Source organism: Lagenorhynchus albirostris, chromosome 13 (genome assembly GCF_949774975.1).
Source record: "Lagenorhynchus albirostris chromosome 13, mLagAlb1.1, whole genome shotgun sequence".
NCBI classification, from domain to species: Eukaryota; Metazoa; Chordata; class Mammalia; order Artiodactyla; family Delphinidae; genus Lagenorhynchus; species Lagenorhynchus albirostris.
The window spans coordinates 71,018,117-71,034,481 of NC_083107.1; the positions used below are offsets into that span (position 1 = coordinate 71,018,117).

Consider the following 16,365-nt stretch of genomic DNA (forward strand, 5'->3'; position numbering starts at 1 on the left):
GTTTTTGGTAAATAATACACAATTCCTTTTATTCTTCTTTTGCTCGGGGTTTTTGTAACAAATGGCTTCTAGGTTTAATCAATGTATTTTTAGCTTCTATTGATTGGCTCATAAGATGCTGTATCCTTTTTTTTTTTTTTTAAAGATAAGTTATCAGGGGTTTCCCTGGTGGCGCAGTGGTTATGATCCGCTGCCAAGGCAGGGGACACAGGTTCGAGCCCTGGTCCAGGAAGGTCCCACATGCCGCAGAGCAACTAAGCCCACTACTGAGCCCTCGTGCCACAACTACTGAAGCCCACACGCCTAGAGCCCGTGCTCTGCAACAAGAAGCCACCGCAATGAGAAGCCTGTGCACCGCAACGAAGAGTAGCCCCCGCTCACCGCAACTAGAGAAAGGCCCTGCGCAGCAACGAAGAACCAACGCAGTCAAAAATAAATAAATAAACAAAAATTTATTTAAAAAAATAAAGATAAGTATCCGATTTTTTTTTTTTTTTTGCCCTCCTGCCGTCCCCCAGCAGGGGAGGAAAAAAAAGCTACCTATCTTGGGCTTCCCTGGCGGCGCAGTGGTTGAGAGTCTGCCTGCCGATGCAGGGGACACGGGTTCGTGCCGCGGTCTGGGAGGATCCCACATGTCGCAGAGCCACTGGGCCCGTGAGCCATGGCTGCTGGGCCCGCGCGTCTGGTGCCTTTGCTCCGCAACGGGAGAGGCCACAACAGTGAGAGGCCTACATACCGCAAAAAAAAAAAAAAAAAAGAAAAAAAGCTACCTATCTTGTTTTTACACAGGCGCACATACGTGTGTATTCTTCCAACCCAGTGGTTTTTGACTAGAAGTAATTTTGCCCCCCAAGGGATATCTGGCAATGCCGATACATTTTTTTATTGTCACAACTAGATAGGGGTGTTGTTGGTATCTAGTGGGTGGAGACCAGGGATGCTGCTAAACATCCCAAGCTGCACAGGACAGTCTTTCACAACAAAAAAATTTAGTCCAAAATGTCAATTGCAACAAGGTTGAGAAACCCTGATGTAGCCTATTTATACAGCTTTTAACCAGGCTAAATTGCCTCACTGGGCAGCGTCTTCCAGAGGCCGCTCCCTCATCCCCTGGAAAGACTGGAGGAACCGCAGAAGTGACAAGAATCCCGGGACTGTTTTACCTTCCCTTTGCCCCTAATGCTCCTCTTTTTTCTCAGCAGCACCCTGCTTGCCCACCCTACTGGGACGCCTGCCCACAAGAAGGGCAGGAAGCCAGACTTAAAGCCCAAATGGGCTAAAAGCCTGGCCTGACTGAGAAATGGACCGATCGCCTGCCAAGAGTTCGCGTCTTGCTGCCTAGAGAGCGGAAAAGTTTTCTCAAAGTGAGGGCTGGAACAGCATTTCACGCCAAACCAAGAGAAAGACTAGATTCCAGAGGCTCAAAGTTAAAGAAAATCTGATTTGCCGCCACTAGCTTTGCATTTTAAAGGGAAAGGAGGCGAAGGAAGAAGGGGAGGGTCAGCCCCACCGTTTGCACTACCCAGAGTCCAGCCGTCCATTGTGGTGGTGGCCGAGGCAGCGCCACTGCTCCGAGGACTCGCAGGGGGCGCAGGACCACGCCGCGTCACCTGGAGCAGCAGAGGGGGCCACCCAGAGCAAGTAAATAACTTTCATGGGCTCCAGTGACCCTGGCGGGCGGGGGATTCCAACTCGGAGGGAATGAAACTTGCTTGACGCTCTTCAGTGTTTTCCTGCTCCGCCGCAGCCAACCCGCACGGCCATCCTCTCTGCACCTCGTCCCAGCCTGTGTCCTCCGCGTGGGGTCAGTCCGGAGGCTGCAGGGTCCCCGCGGGAAGGCGCTCAGGGGGTTGGGGCCGGACGGACTGAGGGAGGCCGCTGGCCGGCAGGGGTCGCTGCGCCCCTCAAAGAACCTCGGTCTACCCTGTGTCCTCAGAGAACATGTTAGCTGTGCACTTTGATAAGCCCGGAGGACCAGAAAACCTTTACTTGAAGGAAGTGGCCAAGCCAAGCCCAGGGGAGGGTGAAGTCCTCCTGAAGGTGGCAGCCAGCGCCCTGAACCGGGCGGACTTACTCCAGGTACCCAGGGGTCTGGCAGCGGCTGGGACTGGGAGGGACTCCAGGTTCTTAAATAAACATTCACCAGGGGCTTCCCTGGTGGCGCAATGGCTGAGAGTCCGCCTGCCGATGCAGGGGACACGGGTTCGTGCCCCGGTCCGGGAAGATCCCACATGCCGCGGAGCGGCTACACCCGTGAGCCATGGCCGCTGAGCCTGCACGTCCGGAGCCTGTGCTCCACAACGGGAGAGGCCACAACAGTGAGAGGCCCGCTTACCGCAAAAATAAATAAATAAATAAATGAAAATCAATATTCACCGGATGAAGGAAAGACCTAAGGCACTACCATTAATGCTCATCATGCGTGCTGGGGGTTCTGAAACTAGAACCACTTAGCCTCCATTGTTTACACAAAATACAGGGGTGTTTGCACAGCAGAGTCCACCCTGCATCAAACCACTGTCTGCTCAGGTTTGCAGATAAGGAGACTGGACGCGCGTGCGTGCGTGTGTGTGTGTGTGTGCTCCCGTGCGCGAGTGTTAGACCTTGCTCTATCTCCTTTACTCCTCAGGCAGCCCTGTTCACCATTTGTATTCGACAGATAAAGAAACTGAGGGTCAGAGAGGTTCAGCAATGAGCCCAAGGCCACACACTAATTTATTTTTGGCTGCGTTGGGTCTTCGTTGCTGCGTTCAGGTTTTCTCTAGTTGTGGCCAGTGGGGGCTACTCTTAGTGGCGGTGGGCAGGCTTCTCATTACGGTGGCTTCTCTTATTGTGGAGCACAGTCTCTAGGCACACGGGCTTCAGTAGTTGTGGCTCGCAGGCTTTAGAGAGCAGGCTCAGTAGTTGTGGCACACGAGCTTAGCTGCTCCGCAGCATGTGGGATCTTCCCGGACCAGGGCTCGAACCCGTATCCCCTGCATTGGCAGGCGGATTCTTAACCACTGCGCCACCAGGGAAGCCCCCCCAAGGCCACACACTAGTAACCAGGGGAACTGTGACTCAAATTGAGGTCTTTGTCTTAAGGCTCCAAAGTCTGTATTCTTTCCACTCTGAGGGTCCCAGAGCTGGCAGGGGGCAGTACTCTAAGAATTTTCTTCTGACTTCTTTTTGAAGCAGTAAACTAGGCCAGCTGCATTTTTTGAATTAAGAAATGTACACCAGAATCACAGGAGGCACTTATTCAAAATAAATAGGACCAGGACCCAGGCATGTGTACTTTGAAAAGGCTCCTCAAATGGTTCAGATGCACACTCCTAGTTCAGTCCCTCTGGTCTCAAGCATCTGGTTGAAGGCTTCTGAAGACTGTGTTGAGCAAGTACAGAGCCTGGCACTTGATATATCAGAACTATCATTAAGGAGTACACAGTTTGGTTTGCAAGGCAGAAATAGAGACAGAGATGTAGAGAACAAATGTATGGACACCAAGGGGGGAAAGCTGCGGGGTGGGGGTGGGGGGTCGGGGGTGGTGGTGGGATGAATTGGGAGATTGGGGTTGACATGTATACACTAATATGTATAAAATAGATAACTAATAAGAATCTGCTGTATAAAAAAATTAATTTAATTAAATTGAAAAGAAAAGGAGTCCACGGTTTTATTCCCAGTCTTGCTATTAATTTGCTTTGCCACCTTGGACAAGGCATTTCCCTGCCCAGGTCTCAGTTTCTTCATTTGTAAAACAAGGGGTTTAGATGAGAGAAATAGCTAAGGACTCTACCAGTTAGACATCCACTGATTATGGGACCTACAGTCTCTTATTTGCATGAAACAAATCACCTCTGCTCTCTTTTTTCTTGAATTAAAAAACCTAACTTTAGGGCTTCCCTGGTGGCGCAGCGGTTGAGAGTCCACCTGCCGATGCAGGGGACACGGGTTCGTGCCCCAGTCCGGGAGGATCCCACATGCCGCGGAGCGGCTGGCCCCGTGGGCCTTGGCCACTGAGCCTGTGCGTCCGGAGCCTGTGCTGCGCAGCGGGAGAGGCCGCAACAGTGAGAGGCCCGTGTACCGCAAAAAAAAAAAAAAAAAAAACACCTTACTTTACCCTGAACTTTGTCTTGGAAAAAAAAAGGGGCTATGGGAAGAGGGCCAGGGACGGTGACACACAGAATTCTGATCACGTTTACTACTTAGTGCACCCTTTCTCTACAGAGACAAGGCCAGTATGCCCCACCCCCAGGAGCCAGCAACATTTGGGGACTCGAGGCATCTGGACACGTGGCAGAGCAGGGGCCTGGCTGCCAGGGACACTGAAAGATTGGGGACCCAGCCATAGTTCTGCTGCCTAGTGGGGGCCAGTATGTCACTGTCATCGAAGGGCTCCTCATGCCCATCCCGGCAGGACTGACCATGCCCCAGGCTGCCGCCATCCCAGAGGCCTGGCTCACCGCCTCCCAGCTGTTACATCTCTTGGGTAAGGACCACCTCACCCTACCTCATGCTTACTCCATACAGCATGGTTCAATTGCTTCATGACTCAGCCACCTCAGAACCCAGCAGTCCTGCAGGGCAGCTTTGATCTGGCCACTGAGCCACACCCAACCCCAGCACCTCAGCCTACTGTACCATCAGTAGTATCAGGTCCTCATACTGTGCAGCAATATTGAGGCTGAAAATTATGGTTAGCACATAGAAAACCTGGAAAGCGCTGGATGAAAGGCCTGTGCACATCTTCACACAGTAAGCCCAGCAGTAGTCCCAGCTTCTCAGTCAGGCTAAGCTTCTCTCTGGGAGCCCTAGCACAGCAGAAGAAGCCATTCAATCAACTCTTTAATTCCTCCCCAATCCCACTGAGGCCAGCAAAGAGCTTACATGAGGGTCCCTGGCTTTGGGGAGACCAGTGTAACTGGCAAGACAACCACAGTGTTTGGAAGGGTGGCCCTGGCTCTAACTACAACAGAAGCTCAAGATGGGAAAAGTTGGTGTGGGCAAAGGGGGTCCGAGAAGGCTTTCTGGAACAGAAGGCCTTGAAGGGTGGTAGAGCTGTGATGGACAGATGGCATACCAAGGTGGCCTAAGAGGGTCAAGGTGAGATCAGCTGCTTCACTCAGAAGTGAAGGATGACAACTGTAATTTATGAAAGATGAGACTGCAACTAGATTGTGGTGGCCTTGAATGGCAGGCTATTTGGACTTGACACGAAAACCAATCAAGAACCACTTGACATTTTGAGGAGAAAGTGACATAATGAAAGCTCCATTTCAGGAGGAGCCTGGTGGCTGTGTGTGGGGCCTGGATTTGTGAGACCAGCTGGAGGCCAGTTTCAGACTGAAGAGGGGCTGCCTTCAGGTAGTGACAGCGGGAATGGTGGTTATTCTTACTCATTCAGGTATAGGTCAGAGATATGTTTTCGTATTATTTCACAGGTAGAACAGAGATTATGGATGTGGCTGCTAGTAACTGTTTCCAAAAGTTGTTTCCCACTTTGACCAGAGGCAGTAAGACAAAAAGTCAATATGTGCTCTCAAAACAGCCAGAGATTTGACATTTGGTGGTCTCAGGGCCAGGTGATCATGGTAGAATAAGCCTATGTGGAGAATGTGTAGCAGTTGCAAAGCAAAGAAAATGGTTCCTGTACTTTCTGTCGCAGGAAATGTTCAGGCTGGAGACTCTGTGCTAATCCATGCAGGAGCAAGTGGTGTGGGCACAGCTGCCATCCAACTTACCCAGATGGCTGGAGCTGTTCCTCTGGTCACAGCTGGCTCCCAGCACAGGCTTCAAATGGCAGAAACGCTTGGAGCAGCTGCTGGATTCAATTACAAAGAAGAGGATTTTTCTGAAGCAACAATGAAATTCAGCAAAGGTAAATAAAGCTTCTGCAATTCAGCAGGAGTTTCAGAGATGATTAAATAAAATCCTCACCAGCCTCAGAGTTGCCTCTGGATCTGTCTCCCCTCTGCTAAAAGCACAACAACTGCCCAGGCCAAATTCTAGTACTCTGGTGTTTGACCACTGGAGACAGGCAGGCAGTATTTAGGACTAAGATGATTTTCCTGTGCATTCTTGTAAGTGATATGATTCATATGCTTTTTAGAAAGTGGATAATCACACAGAGTTGGCCTGGAATTATTCAGGACCTCTTTTTCCCAACCAGCCACTCTGCAGTGAATTAACAGGAGGCATGGAGCAGAAACCAGTTTGGAGCTGGTCAGAGTAGGCTTGGGTAGGTAGCTCCCTAAATGGGTGAGTAGATGTGTATGCCTCTATATTCTGAAACTGAACCTGTATATATTTGGCTCATCTCCTTCCATTGTTCCACATGAGTCAAAAAGGAGAGATGAAAACAAAGCTAGCAAAGCCATGATTCAGGCAACCCAGCTCAGACACTTGATAACTTAGATATGGACTAGCCTGTCCTGTAGCCTGGGGTGGATCTCCCCTATTCCCCTGGGTGCCAGTGGGTTCTCTACTTACATGGAGGTCAGGGGAAATACCAGATCATGGTGCTGCCCCATTTCCCTCCTGCTGTGGCAGGGATCATAAAATATGATCATGTATAATATCACACATGTATAATAGAGTTCAGCCAACTAAACTCCATTTACAACCATGTTTCTATAAGCAATGTTCTGAGTTCCAACCTATAGATTTACTGCTTGCACTTGTATTTATTTATACCCATATTTCCACAAATATACCATGTAATCTTATTTCACACCAAGCTTTCTGTGTCTGACTAGCATCATATATCTGTGTTTCATGTGAAAGGCGCTGGAGTCAACCTTATTCTAGACTGCATAGGCGGCTCCTACTGGGAGAAAAATGTCAACTGCCTAGCTCTTGATGGTCGCTGGGTTCTCTATGGTCTGACGGGAGGTGCTGACATCAGTGGGCCTCTGGTTTCAAAGATACTCTTTAAAGGAGGAAGTCTGATCACCAGTCTGCTAAGATCTAGGGACAAAAAGGTGAGTGATGGGTGAAAAGAAAATGTGATTTAACTATTATCCATAAAAGTGTGATTCATTCACATAATCCTGAGAAAGTAAGATCATATATTAAGTTAGAGAGCCTATGTATTAATAGAAACCTGCCCCTCTGTGTATAAATAGGTAACCTAATTTCACAGAACTAATTAAAATTGGTTGATAAAGGCCTCAACATCTTGGAAAGAGGGTAATGTATTATGTAAACTTTATAACAATGAACAAAGCATTGACCATATTAGGAAATACTACTAATAGTTCCAAGACTTTGTTTTCAAAGGCAGAACTGTTCTCAGTGTGCTAAGAAAGCCTCTTAGGTAAGTAAGGTTAGTAAGCTTCTACCTTTAACAGATTATACATTCATGAAATCTTTTCTGTGTGGCATTCCAGCAGGTGCCAGCTTTGGGAGTTTTGTAACAAGGTTTCACAACTGCTGGGGGGATAGCAGAGGTTAAGCATCCCTTTTGAATTGAACCTATATTAAGTCCTGTCTGTGGCTGCCTCCTGCTTGAAGTCTTTATTTAAAAACAGCCCTTCAGCTTTCAGTGACACTAATATTTTCTCCAAGCTTCGGTCTTTATCTGGGACAGAATAGAGCTTACAAATCTAGGGACATGCACATACATGCTGGTAGTGAAGGGATTACATACCCTTGTGTGACTTTTCAGATGTGTACAAGTTTCAGAGAAAGCAGAAAGACTAAGCAGGGTGGGGAGTGGCAAGGTAAGGCCTCTGTCCAGGCTGATGGTCTCCTTTTCCTTATCTTAGTACAAACAGATGCTGGTGAAGGCTTTCACAGATCAAATTTTGCCCCACTTCTCCACGGGGAACCCTCAAAGTTTACTGCCGGTTCTGGACAGAGTCTACCCCATAACTGAAATCCAAGAAGCCCATGCGTACACGGAGACTAACAAGAATGTGGGCAAAATCGTCCTGGAGCTGCCCCAGTGAAGGAGGAGGGGCAGTACAGGACAAGGCTACCTCAGGTCTTCCAAGAGCAAACTTGGAGAAAATTCACAGTACTCAGGCGACCGGGTGCTACACCAGGCTCGCCTGTAATCCCCTGTTCCTCTCCGAGCCTCAAACGATCAGTGCAAAGCCGGTCTAAGGAAATACAGAGTGGACTTGAAGAGTGGCGCGTGGACTGTGGCCGTCAGGGTGGGGGTGAGGTGGGAGTCGGGACTGGCATCGCCGAGGAGATTACAGAAGAGGCCCGGTCAGCTGATGCTGAACTTTGGGGGCTGAGCCAGCGCCAGGGGTTCTGGGTACGGAGTAGAGCGTCGGCCACGACCCAATCAGCCAGAACCCTGCAGGCTCGTCTTAGTGCACTGTCACGGGCCCAGGCACACCCACGCATCCCCCGCACAGCAGCGCGCGCCCCGCAGGCCCGCACCCCACTGTAGTCCCCACCCTCCCCGGCAACTCACCCAGGCGCAGACCCAGCTCTCACAGCTCTCCTCAGGCTCCACCCGCTTCTGCCAGCTTCCGCTGCTCTGGGCCTCCGCGACCGGAACACCGCCCCTTCTTAAGCCCAGGTCCCGCCTTTCAACCTTCCGGCCTCTTAAGTCTCTCAGCCCTGTTTTGCCCCGGAGTCTTTTCCTGAGGGGAGACTACGTCAGCACGTTTCGGCGTAAGACGGTGGTATTCCGGTGTGTTAGAACAGCTTCCGGCGGGGTCTGGACGTTGATGTCTTGCGTCTGACGCCTTGTTGCACTTGAAGCTGAGCGAGCTCCGGAGGAGTGTAGAGGAATTCACGTATTTGCTGCGGTAACCTCATCAGCCTGCCAAGATGGCGATGCAAGCGGCCAAGAGAGCGAACGTGAGTGTCTGGGACTTCTGTCGAGGAGGGGGAGCACTTCGCTGCTGGCCTTTCTCATTGGCGTAATCAGAGCATTCTTGGCCTTCCTCCGTCCCCTAGACGGGGAAGCCCAGAAGTTACCTGTCAGGGGGGATTCCATCCTGGACCGGTCCTTAGGGATGTGCTCCTTGAGCCACACTTCCGCCCCTACCCCTTTTGAGAGTTCCTTTAAGTCTTTTATCCTAGTGTCAGTGATAGTGTTAACAGCCTGTGTTGCTTCACCTGCACCGAGGACCCGGCGTCAGGATCTTCTCCTCGGCCTAAAAGTCGGTAGCACAGATGAGTTCGCAATAAATAACTTATGCTTAACAGGCAGCTGGAACCTGGAAGTCTCCTCAGATCATGGAGCTTTTTGGATCCTTCATTAATGTTTTCAGTGATAATTTTGAGCACCTAGTATGTACCAGACTTGAGAGAGAGGATACAATAAATCAGTCATATTTATTGAACACTTACTATGTGTCAGACACTAGTCTAGGTATCGGAGATACCTAGAATAAAACAGAAAGGCCTGCTGCTTACATTGTAATATTAGGGAGTCGGAGTGTTATGGAAACCTAAGAAAAATTATCTTAGGAGAAAGAGTAGTCAGATCTTAAGATGCTGAGAAGTACAGTAAGGTGAAGACAGTTAAATATAGTGAGATGAAGATTTTTGGTAACTTTGATGATAATCATTTCAGTGGATGAAATGTGGGATGCGGTGGGATGAAAAGAAGGTAGAAGTTGAGAAAATGGAGACAGCTCTTTCCACAAATTTTCTCGTAAATAGGGAGAAAAGAAATTGGATGATAGTTAACTTTTCTTAGGATGTGTGATATAAGTTGTATTTGTATGCCAATGGGAATGATCCAGTGGAGCCGGAGAAACTGATGATGTAGGAGAAAGGTGGGTTAAGTTCAGGAGTAGTTTGGGGTAGGTGAGGGGTTGGCATAGCAATGAGAGGGAAAGTGGCTGGATATGCATGAATGCATATTGAATATAAGGTACTTACCATTTGGTCGCATCTATTTTCTCCAATAAACAAGAGCCAAGGTTATCACCTGGGATGAGCAGGGAAGAGAGGATACAGCTCAACTCGGATGTTAGAGGGAATGGTGATGGTAAGGTTTGAGGAAAGAAGGGAAAATGTGATATAGTCTCTTGCAGAGTGAGAAAGCAGATTTACTGGAGATGTATATTGTGATTGTCTGACAGTGTTTATCATCTATTTGAACTTAACCTTAAATCTTAAAGTCTAAAACTTTATTGTACTTATTTGTTTACCATTTGTCACCATTTGAGGGCAGGGAATAAGTATCTTATTCTTCCATTTATACAACACTTAGGTTAATGCCTGAAGTAGTTGCCAGTTTAATAGTTATTGAGCAAATTAATGTCTAGTATGTAATTAAGTATGTTAATAAGAAGCACAGGAGTGAAATCTGGACCAGAGATACATATTTGAGAGTCATTGACTCAGTGTGGAAAACGTGTATGGTTAAGAGAATGTAGAGTTAAGGGGAGTATACAGAGAGTCAAGAAGTCTAAAGGTGAAACTCTGTGGAAGAGCCTATTTTAATGACAAAGAAGACTGAGAACAACTAGCCAGAGAGTTAGGAGGAATCCAAGGCAAGTGTGTCAAGAAAGGTCAAAAACGTAATAGTCAACAGTGTCAGAAGCCTCAGAGAAATTAAGTTGATGAGAATTGAATACTGTACTCCAAAAAAAAATTTTTTTAATGCAAAAAAAAAAGAACACTGCAAGTGAAAGGTCTTAGTGCATAAAAGCATTTTTCATCAGCGTGCTGGAGTAGGAGCTAGATTGTGGTAGGCTGATGAGTGTTATGAACTGAAGAAGCAGTGAGTATAACCTGCCTCTTTTCATATGCTTGACTGAGAGAAAAGAAAAAAGAGCAAGATAGGATAGCAAATAGAGGGCTGATAAATTCAGGAAAGGCAGAAAACTTGTCTTTTTTCCTTCACTCTGTAATCCTAATACCTTGCCTTGCCTGGTGTATTAACGAAGGCACTTATTAAATATTTGAGTGAATGAAGAGGGATCCAAATAAGTGTTTTGTTTTGTGTAACAGTTGGGAGTACATAAGCAGCTGCTCACGTGAGTAATAAAGGAAGCCAATGGTGAGGGAAAGGCTGTAAATTCAAAAGAAAGAGATCATTGATAGAACAAGTTTCTGAGAAGACCCGAGAATGGTTATCAGTGGGAGTTTTATTATCCAGCAAACAGGAACAGTTCCCTTGTTCTGTCCCACACATGTCTGTGGCATTGAGGACTTTTAAATGAGGTTGGAGATCTTTGTTTACCTGTAGTGACTGAAAACCTGGGTTTTGTAGTAGCCCCTTATTAGTTCCTACTAATAGTCCTCCCTAAAACCAATGCTTTTCCAAAGAGCGTGCCATTTTCAGTAATATCAGATTATAATTCTTGGCTTATAAAAATTATGCATCATCTTTATTAGAATTTATTATGAGAATTTTTTTTTAAATGATAGCACTCCTGCCTCTGATTATAGTGACAACACATTATTTTTCATTTTAGATTCGACTTCCACCTGAAGTAAATCGAATTTTGTATATAAGAAATTTGCCCTACAAAATCACGGCTGAAGAAATGTATGATATATTTGGGAAATATGGACCTATTCGTCAAATCAGAGTGTGAGTCTTACTGAGACATTTGAAATGTCATTTAAAAGAAAATGATTGTGTAATTTATAATCTCAGAATTATAGCTGACAGAGGGCCTAACCAAGAGCCTAGAGACCAAGGGAAAAGTACCTACAGAGACCCTCATGATCCAGCTCAGTGAGAGCCAAAAATGGTAGTTGTGAAATTATAGAGAGCATGAAGTAGTAATGAGTGGTTTGAGGGGAATGGGTGGGAAGAGAAAGAACCAACATTTATTACATACCTACTGTTTGTTAAGAAGTACTCTACTGTGGTTTTTATATGCATTAACTCTAACTCTCTCAACACTCTTCACCATCTCCTTTACTGATTCCAGAATTTCTGAATAAGCTGTGCAAAGGGATATAAAAGTAACAGAAAAAGGCTTTTTTTTTCAACTATAGCTTTCTATTGAAGATTTAAAAGTATAGGGCAAAATAATTATAACATAAACCCATGTTTTAATTTAAAGATTGGGGTTCATACCTTCAAATGATGTTTAACATCTGCTATATGCCAGTTGTAATAGGTGCTTTTGTTTGCATCACCAACACTACAGCCCTGTGTGGAGGTGAGAGTGTCTCTTTCACAGGTGAGACTAAGGCTTAGAGAGTAAAGTACCTTTCTAGCTTCACACAGCTATTTAGTGATAAAATCTTCTGATTCTAAATTGAATCTCTACACAGTACCACAGCTGCTGTCATTTTAACTAGTATACATAAGCCAATTACCTAAGAGGATTTCTAAGCTTTTTATTTTTAATTGGAATATCCCTTTCTTAATACATTTTCTTTCATGACTTGAGAGTTCCTCCGTGGCTTTTAGAACTCTGAGATCTTGAGGACTCTCCTTTACAATGATCACTATCCCTCCAAAAAGTAAACCAAGAGCTAGAAATATATCATCATTGGTACTCAAACAGGGATGAAAATGAAGTGTTATAGAGCAGCTGTCCTTTTTAGGAACTCTCTTTGCATATTTGATAAAAGCTTTTGACCCTTTCTACAGAATACACACAACGTTTTGCAAGTGATTTCAGTGGGTACATGGACTCTAGGTTGAGAACTCCTGTTCTAGACATACAAGAATAGTGTACAGAAGAATCCCTGACTTGGGGCTCAGGAGACGAGATTCTACTGCAGGCCCTTTTACTAGCCATGTGACCCTAGACAAGTTGCCCAGCTTTTTCCTCACATGTAGGATAATTGGTCACCTTAATTGGCATGTAGTAGACTCTCGGTGCTTTGATTTTGATTATTAAAGCCATGAGTAAGGTAGGACAGGTGATGGAGCCTGATGTCACTATTTGACACATGAAGCAGCTAAAGCTCAGAGAGGTTAAGTTACATGATTAGGTTTTCTTGTTTTCACTTTAAGCTTTTACCACCAATCAAGAAAATAATGTTGACTTAGTGCTTAACATATAGTAGGTAGCAAGTACATGTTTTTAATTAAAATTACAATATGGAGATCAAGATATTAGGTTGATAATTAGGGGCTGGGGCGCTTGAGATGGAGAGTCTTTTTTTTTTTTACATCTTCATTGCAGTATAAATGCTTTACAATGTTGTGCTAGTTTCTGCTGTACAATAAAAGTGAATCAGCTATATGTATACATATATCCCCATATCCCCTCCCTCTTTTTTTTTTTTTTTTTTTCTGTGGTACACAGGCCTCTCCCTGCTGTGGCCTCTCCCGTTGCAGAGCACAGGCTCCGGACGCGCAGGCTCAGCAGCCATGGCTCACGGGCCCAGCCGCTCCGTGGTGTGCGGGATTCCCCCCGGACCGGGGCACAAACCCGTGTCCTGCACATTGGCAGGCAGACTCCCTACCACTGCGCCACCAGGGAAGCCCTCCCCTCCCTCTTGAGCCTCCTTTCCACCCTCCCTATTCCATCCCTCTAGGTCGTCACAGAGCACCGAGCTGATCTCCCTGTGCTACGCAGCAGCTTCCCACTAGCCATCCATTTTACATTTGGTAGTGTATATATATGTCCATGCTACTCTCTCACTTCGTCCCAGTTCCCCCCCACCCCGCCCAGCCCCGTGCCCTCAAGTCTGTTCTCTACGTCTGCATCTTTATTCCTGCCCTGCCACTAGGTTCATCGGTACCGCTTTTTTAAATTGAGATGGAGAGTCTTTAAAATGGAATTAGCGCCTCTCCCTATTCTACTTCCTAAGAAGATGTAAGAGGAAAGAAGAGAGATGCTTTTGTTTTGTTTTGATTTGTTCTGTTAGCTTCCTGGAGAAAAGATGTGTGAGAGAACTAATAGGAGAAAGTAGATCTCCACCCTTCAAATGCTTATTAGCACTTGCTGAATGCATAGCACTTGTGGGAGTAAAATAAAATATAAGGTCATGTTTGCCCTTAAGGAACTTAAATTGTTGTTGAGTTTTTTATGGTTTTATTCTGAAGGAAAAATTAGGTAGACTTTTTGGGAAAATCTTAGGGACAGTGTTTTTTTTCCTTTGGGTAGTCCCAATTTTCATACCTAAAGCATTTTAGAAAATGGTTAAAAGTCAAAAGTCCAAAAGTTGTTAGATTATTTGCAGAAAGTAAAGAATATAAAATTTTTCATCAGGCCCATGTAACCTGACAAAGTGAGAGTGTTTGATGACACTGGCACCCTCCAACCACCCGGCGCCCTATACCTATCCCATCCCCTTTTACAGGAAGCACAAGCTCTGACCAGCGCCCAAGACTGTAGTCTCATCCTAGATCAAATCTAGGCAGGTGCCTCCCCTTCCCATGGGGCCCACTGCCTTTCCTTGAACCTCTGCAGGGACTGTGGCAGTTAATAAACCTTATTCTGCAGTTGCATTGGGTGGATAGAACACAGATGGAGGAAAGGGGATCCATCTTTAGCTTACTGGAGCATAAGCTGAATGGGACCTCTGCCAGCTGTCCCCACTCACAAGCACATGGCCATCTGCCACCTGCAGTTTGTTGCTCCTCACACTTCCCTAGCTCCTCCCCTAACGGAAGCTGGTGAGGTGAGGAGAGGAGGTGGCAAGGAACACCTACACAAGAAGCAGCCCCATATCCATGAGTGAGATCCAGCTTCCGCTTTCCACTTCCAGCCACCTTCCAGCATTCTGCTCTGGCTCACAGGTAACCCCACCAACAAGCACACTTCAAACCCAATCCCTCCAGAGACCCAGCCCTTTTCTCCAGCTACACAGGGCTGTGTAATGCATAAAAGTGCAGATATTATTAAAAATGAATGTGTGAAAGTTGGGAGTTGACGCTTGTTTTAAAAGGGCAGTGAATCTTGGGGGAATTCCCTGGTGGTCCAGTGATTAGGACTCCGAGCTTCCACTGCAGGGGACACAGGTTCAATTCCTGGTTGGGGAACTAAGATGCCGCATGCCACGTGGTGCAGCCAAATAAATACATAAGCAAGCAAGCAATGAATCTTCTAAGAAAAGTGTAAGAAACTACATTGGCTCTTTACATTGGAGGACATCCTTTCCTGGCCATAAAGGATGGTGGTTGCTGTTTTCCTGTGTATCATTTATAATTTTGCTATCTTCCTGGTAGGGGCTTCCTTCCAACCCCAGCTCCTTCTACAGACACAAAATGGTTTTATTTTTATGGATTTGGTAAACTTTAGTAAAATATTACCCAGAAACTTTTGTCCCCTACATTGATGGAGATTTTTTGTGGGTTTTTTTGTTTGTTGGGGGAGTGGTTTTGGCCGCACTGTGTGGTATGTGTCTTAGTTCCCTGACTAGGGATTGAACCCATGCCCTCTGCAGTGGAAACTCGGAGTTTTAACCACTGGGCCGCTAGGGAGATCCCGAGGTTGTCTTATTTTTAAGGACTGGAACTAAAATTAGAGTGAGGGAGAAAATCAGAATCTTTAGAAACAGGGGACTAGTGTGGTAAATAACTAAAGTATTGGTTCTGTTGCATAAATGCATAGTAAGAAAAACCCCATTCTAGACACTGCTGACTAATCACAACTATCATCCTAAGGTAGCATACTTTCCAGTGTAAAACTGAAAATTGATTCTTAGTATGAGAAGTAGGAAAGACTAGAGCAGTGAACATGAAAACTGAAAGTTTCAAGCTAGTTCTTTGCTGCTATTGCTTTAGTAGCCATATTAGTATTCTTGATATAACAGTAAGTTTAACCTGAGCTATTTTACTTAAAATAAAAACAAAAATTACATGTTTTGAGAAATTATAGGCTTATCCAGCATACCTGTCCATAGTATCTATTTCCTTTAATGGTTTTCAGGTAAATGTGTATTTTAATTAAGTCCGATTCAACTCGGTAGGGGGAACACACCTGAAACTAGAGGAACAGCTTATGTGGTCTATGAAGACATCTTTGATGCCAAGAATGCGTGTGATCACCTGTCAGGATTCAATGTTTGCAACAGATACCTCGTGGTTTTGTACTATAATGCCAACAGGGTAAGTATGGCCATGGTTCTCATCACGTGGGGACCCCATGTAAGAGTTAGTAGAGAGCTGTACCAGCACTAGGGGAGATGTGTACCCTGAGTTCTTTTCTAGCTACTGCTATTGGTGAAATTCATTTGTAGATTGGTAACTGTTAACTTTGATGCTTACCACATTTTCAGGCATTTCAGAAGATGGACACAAAGAAGAAGGAAGAACAGTTGAAGCTTCTCAAGGAGAAATACGGCATCAACACAGATCCACCAAAGTAAACGTTTTCTGCATTTTCATTTTGGACTGTTTAAAACCCATGAATGACCACCACTACCCTTTTTTTTTTTTAACTAATAGTGAATGTTGTGATTTCTTATTTGAGATTCAAAAAGACCTCCTTGAAACTTTGATATATTTTAGAATATATTATGTTAATAAACTTGTAGCTTTTTGTAAAA

At 45.6% G+C, this 16,365-nt stretch overlaps 2 protein-coding genes and 1 long non-coding RNA gene across 3 annotated transcripts; 2 read left to right on the forward strand and 1 right to left on the reverse strand.

The window, feature by feature from the left end:
* Positions 1-484: 484 nt before the first annotated feature.
* Positions 485-9,028, reverse strand: LOC132531735 (uncharacterized). The gene is made up of 3 exons (XR_009544204.1): positions 8,408-9,028; positions 5,724-5,803; positions 485-728 (listed from the first exon to the last, which is right to left on the reverse strand). It is a non-coding gene; the product is annotated as an uncharacterized LOC132531735 (long non-coding RNA).
* TP53I3 (tumor protein p53 inducible protein 3) lies at positions 1,300-7,931 on the forward strand. Its single transcript, XM_060169759.1, is given in 6 exon segments — positions 1,300-1,641; positions 1,937-2,079; positions 4,210-4,471; positions 5,648-5,860; positions 6,766-6,962; positions 7,749-7,931. Coding segments are annotated over 5 exon segments (993 nt in total). The 5' UTR covers positions 1,300-1,641; positions 1,937-1,941.
* SF3B6 (splicing factor 3b subunit 6) lies at positions 8,589-16,365 on the forward strand. Its single transcript, XM_060169753.1, has 4 exons — positions 8,589-8,799; positions 11,376-11,494; positions 15,787-15,925; positions 16,096-16,365. The coding sequence occupies exons 1-4, from the start codon at positions 8,770-8,772 to the stop codon at positions 16,183-16,185; spliced, it is 378 nt and encodes a 125-aa protein (XP_060025736.1). The 5' UTR covers positions 8,589-8,769; the 3' UTR covers positions 16,186-16,365.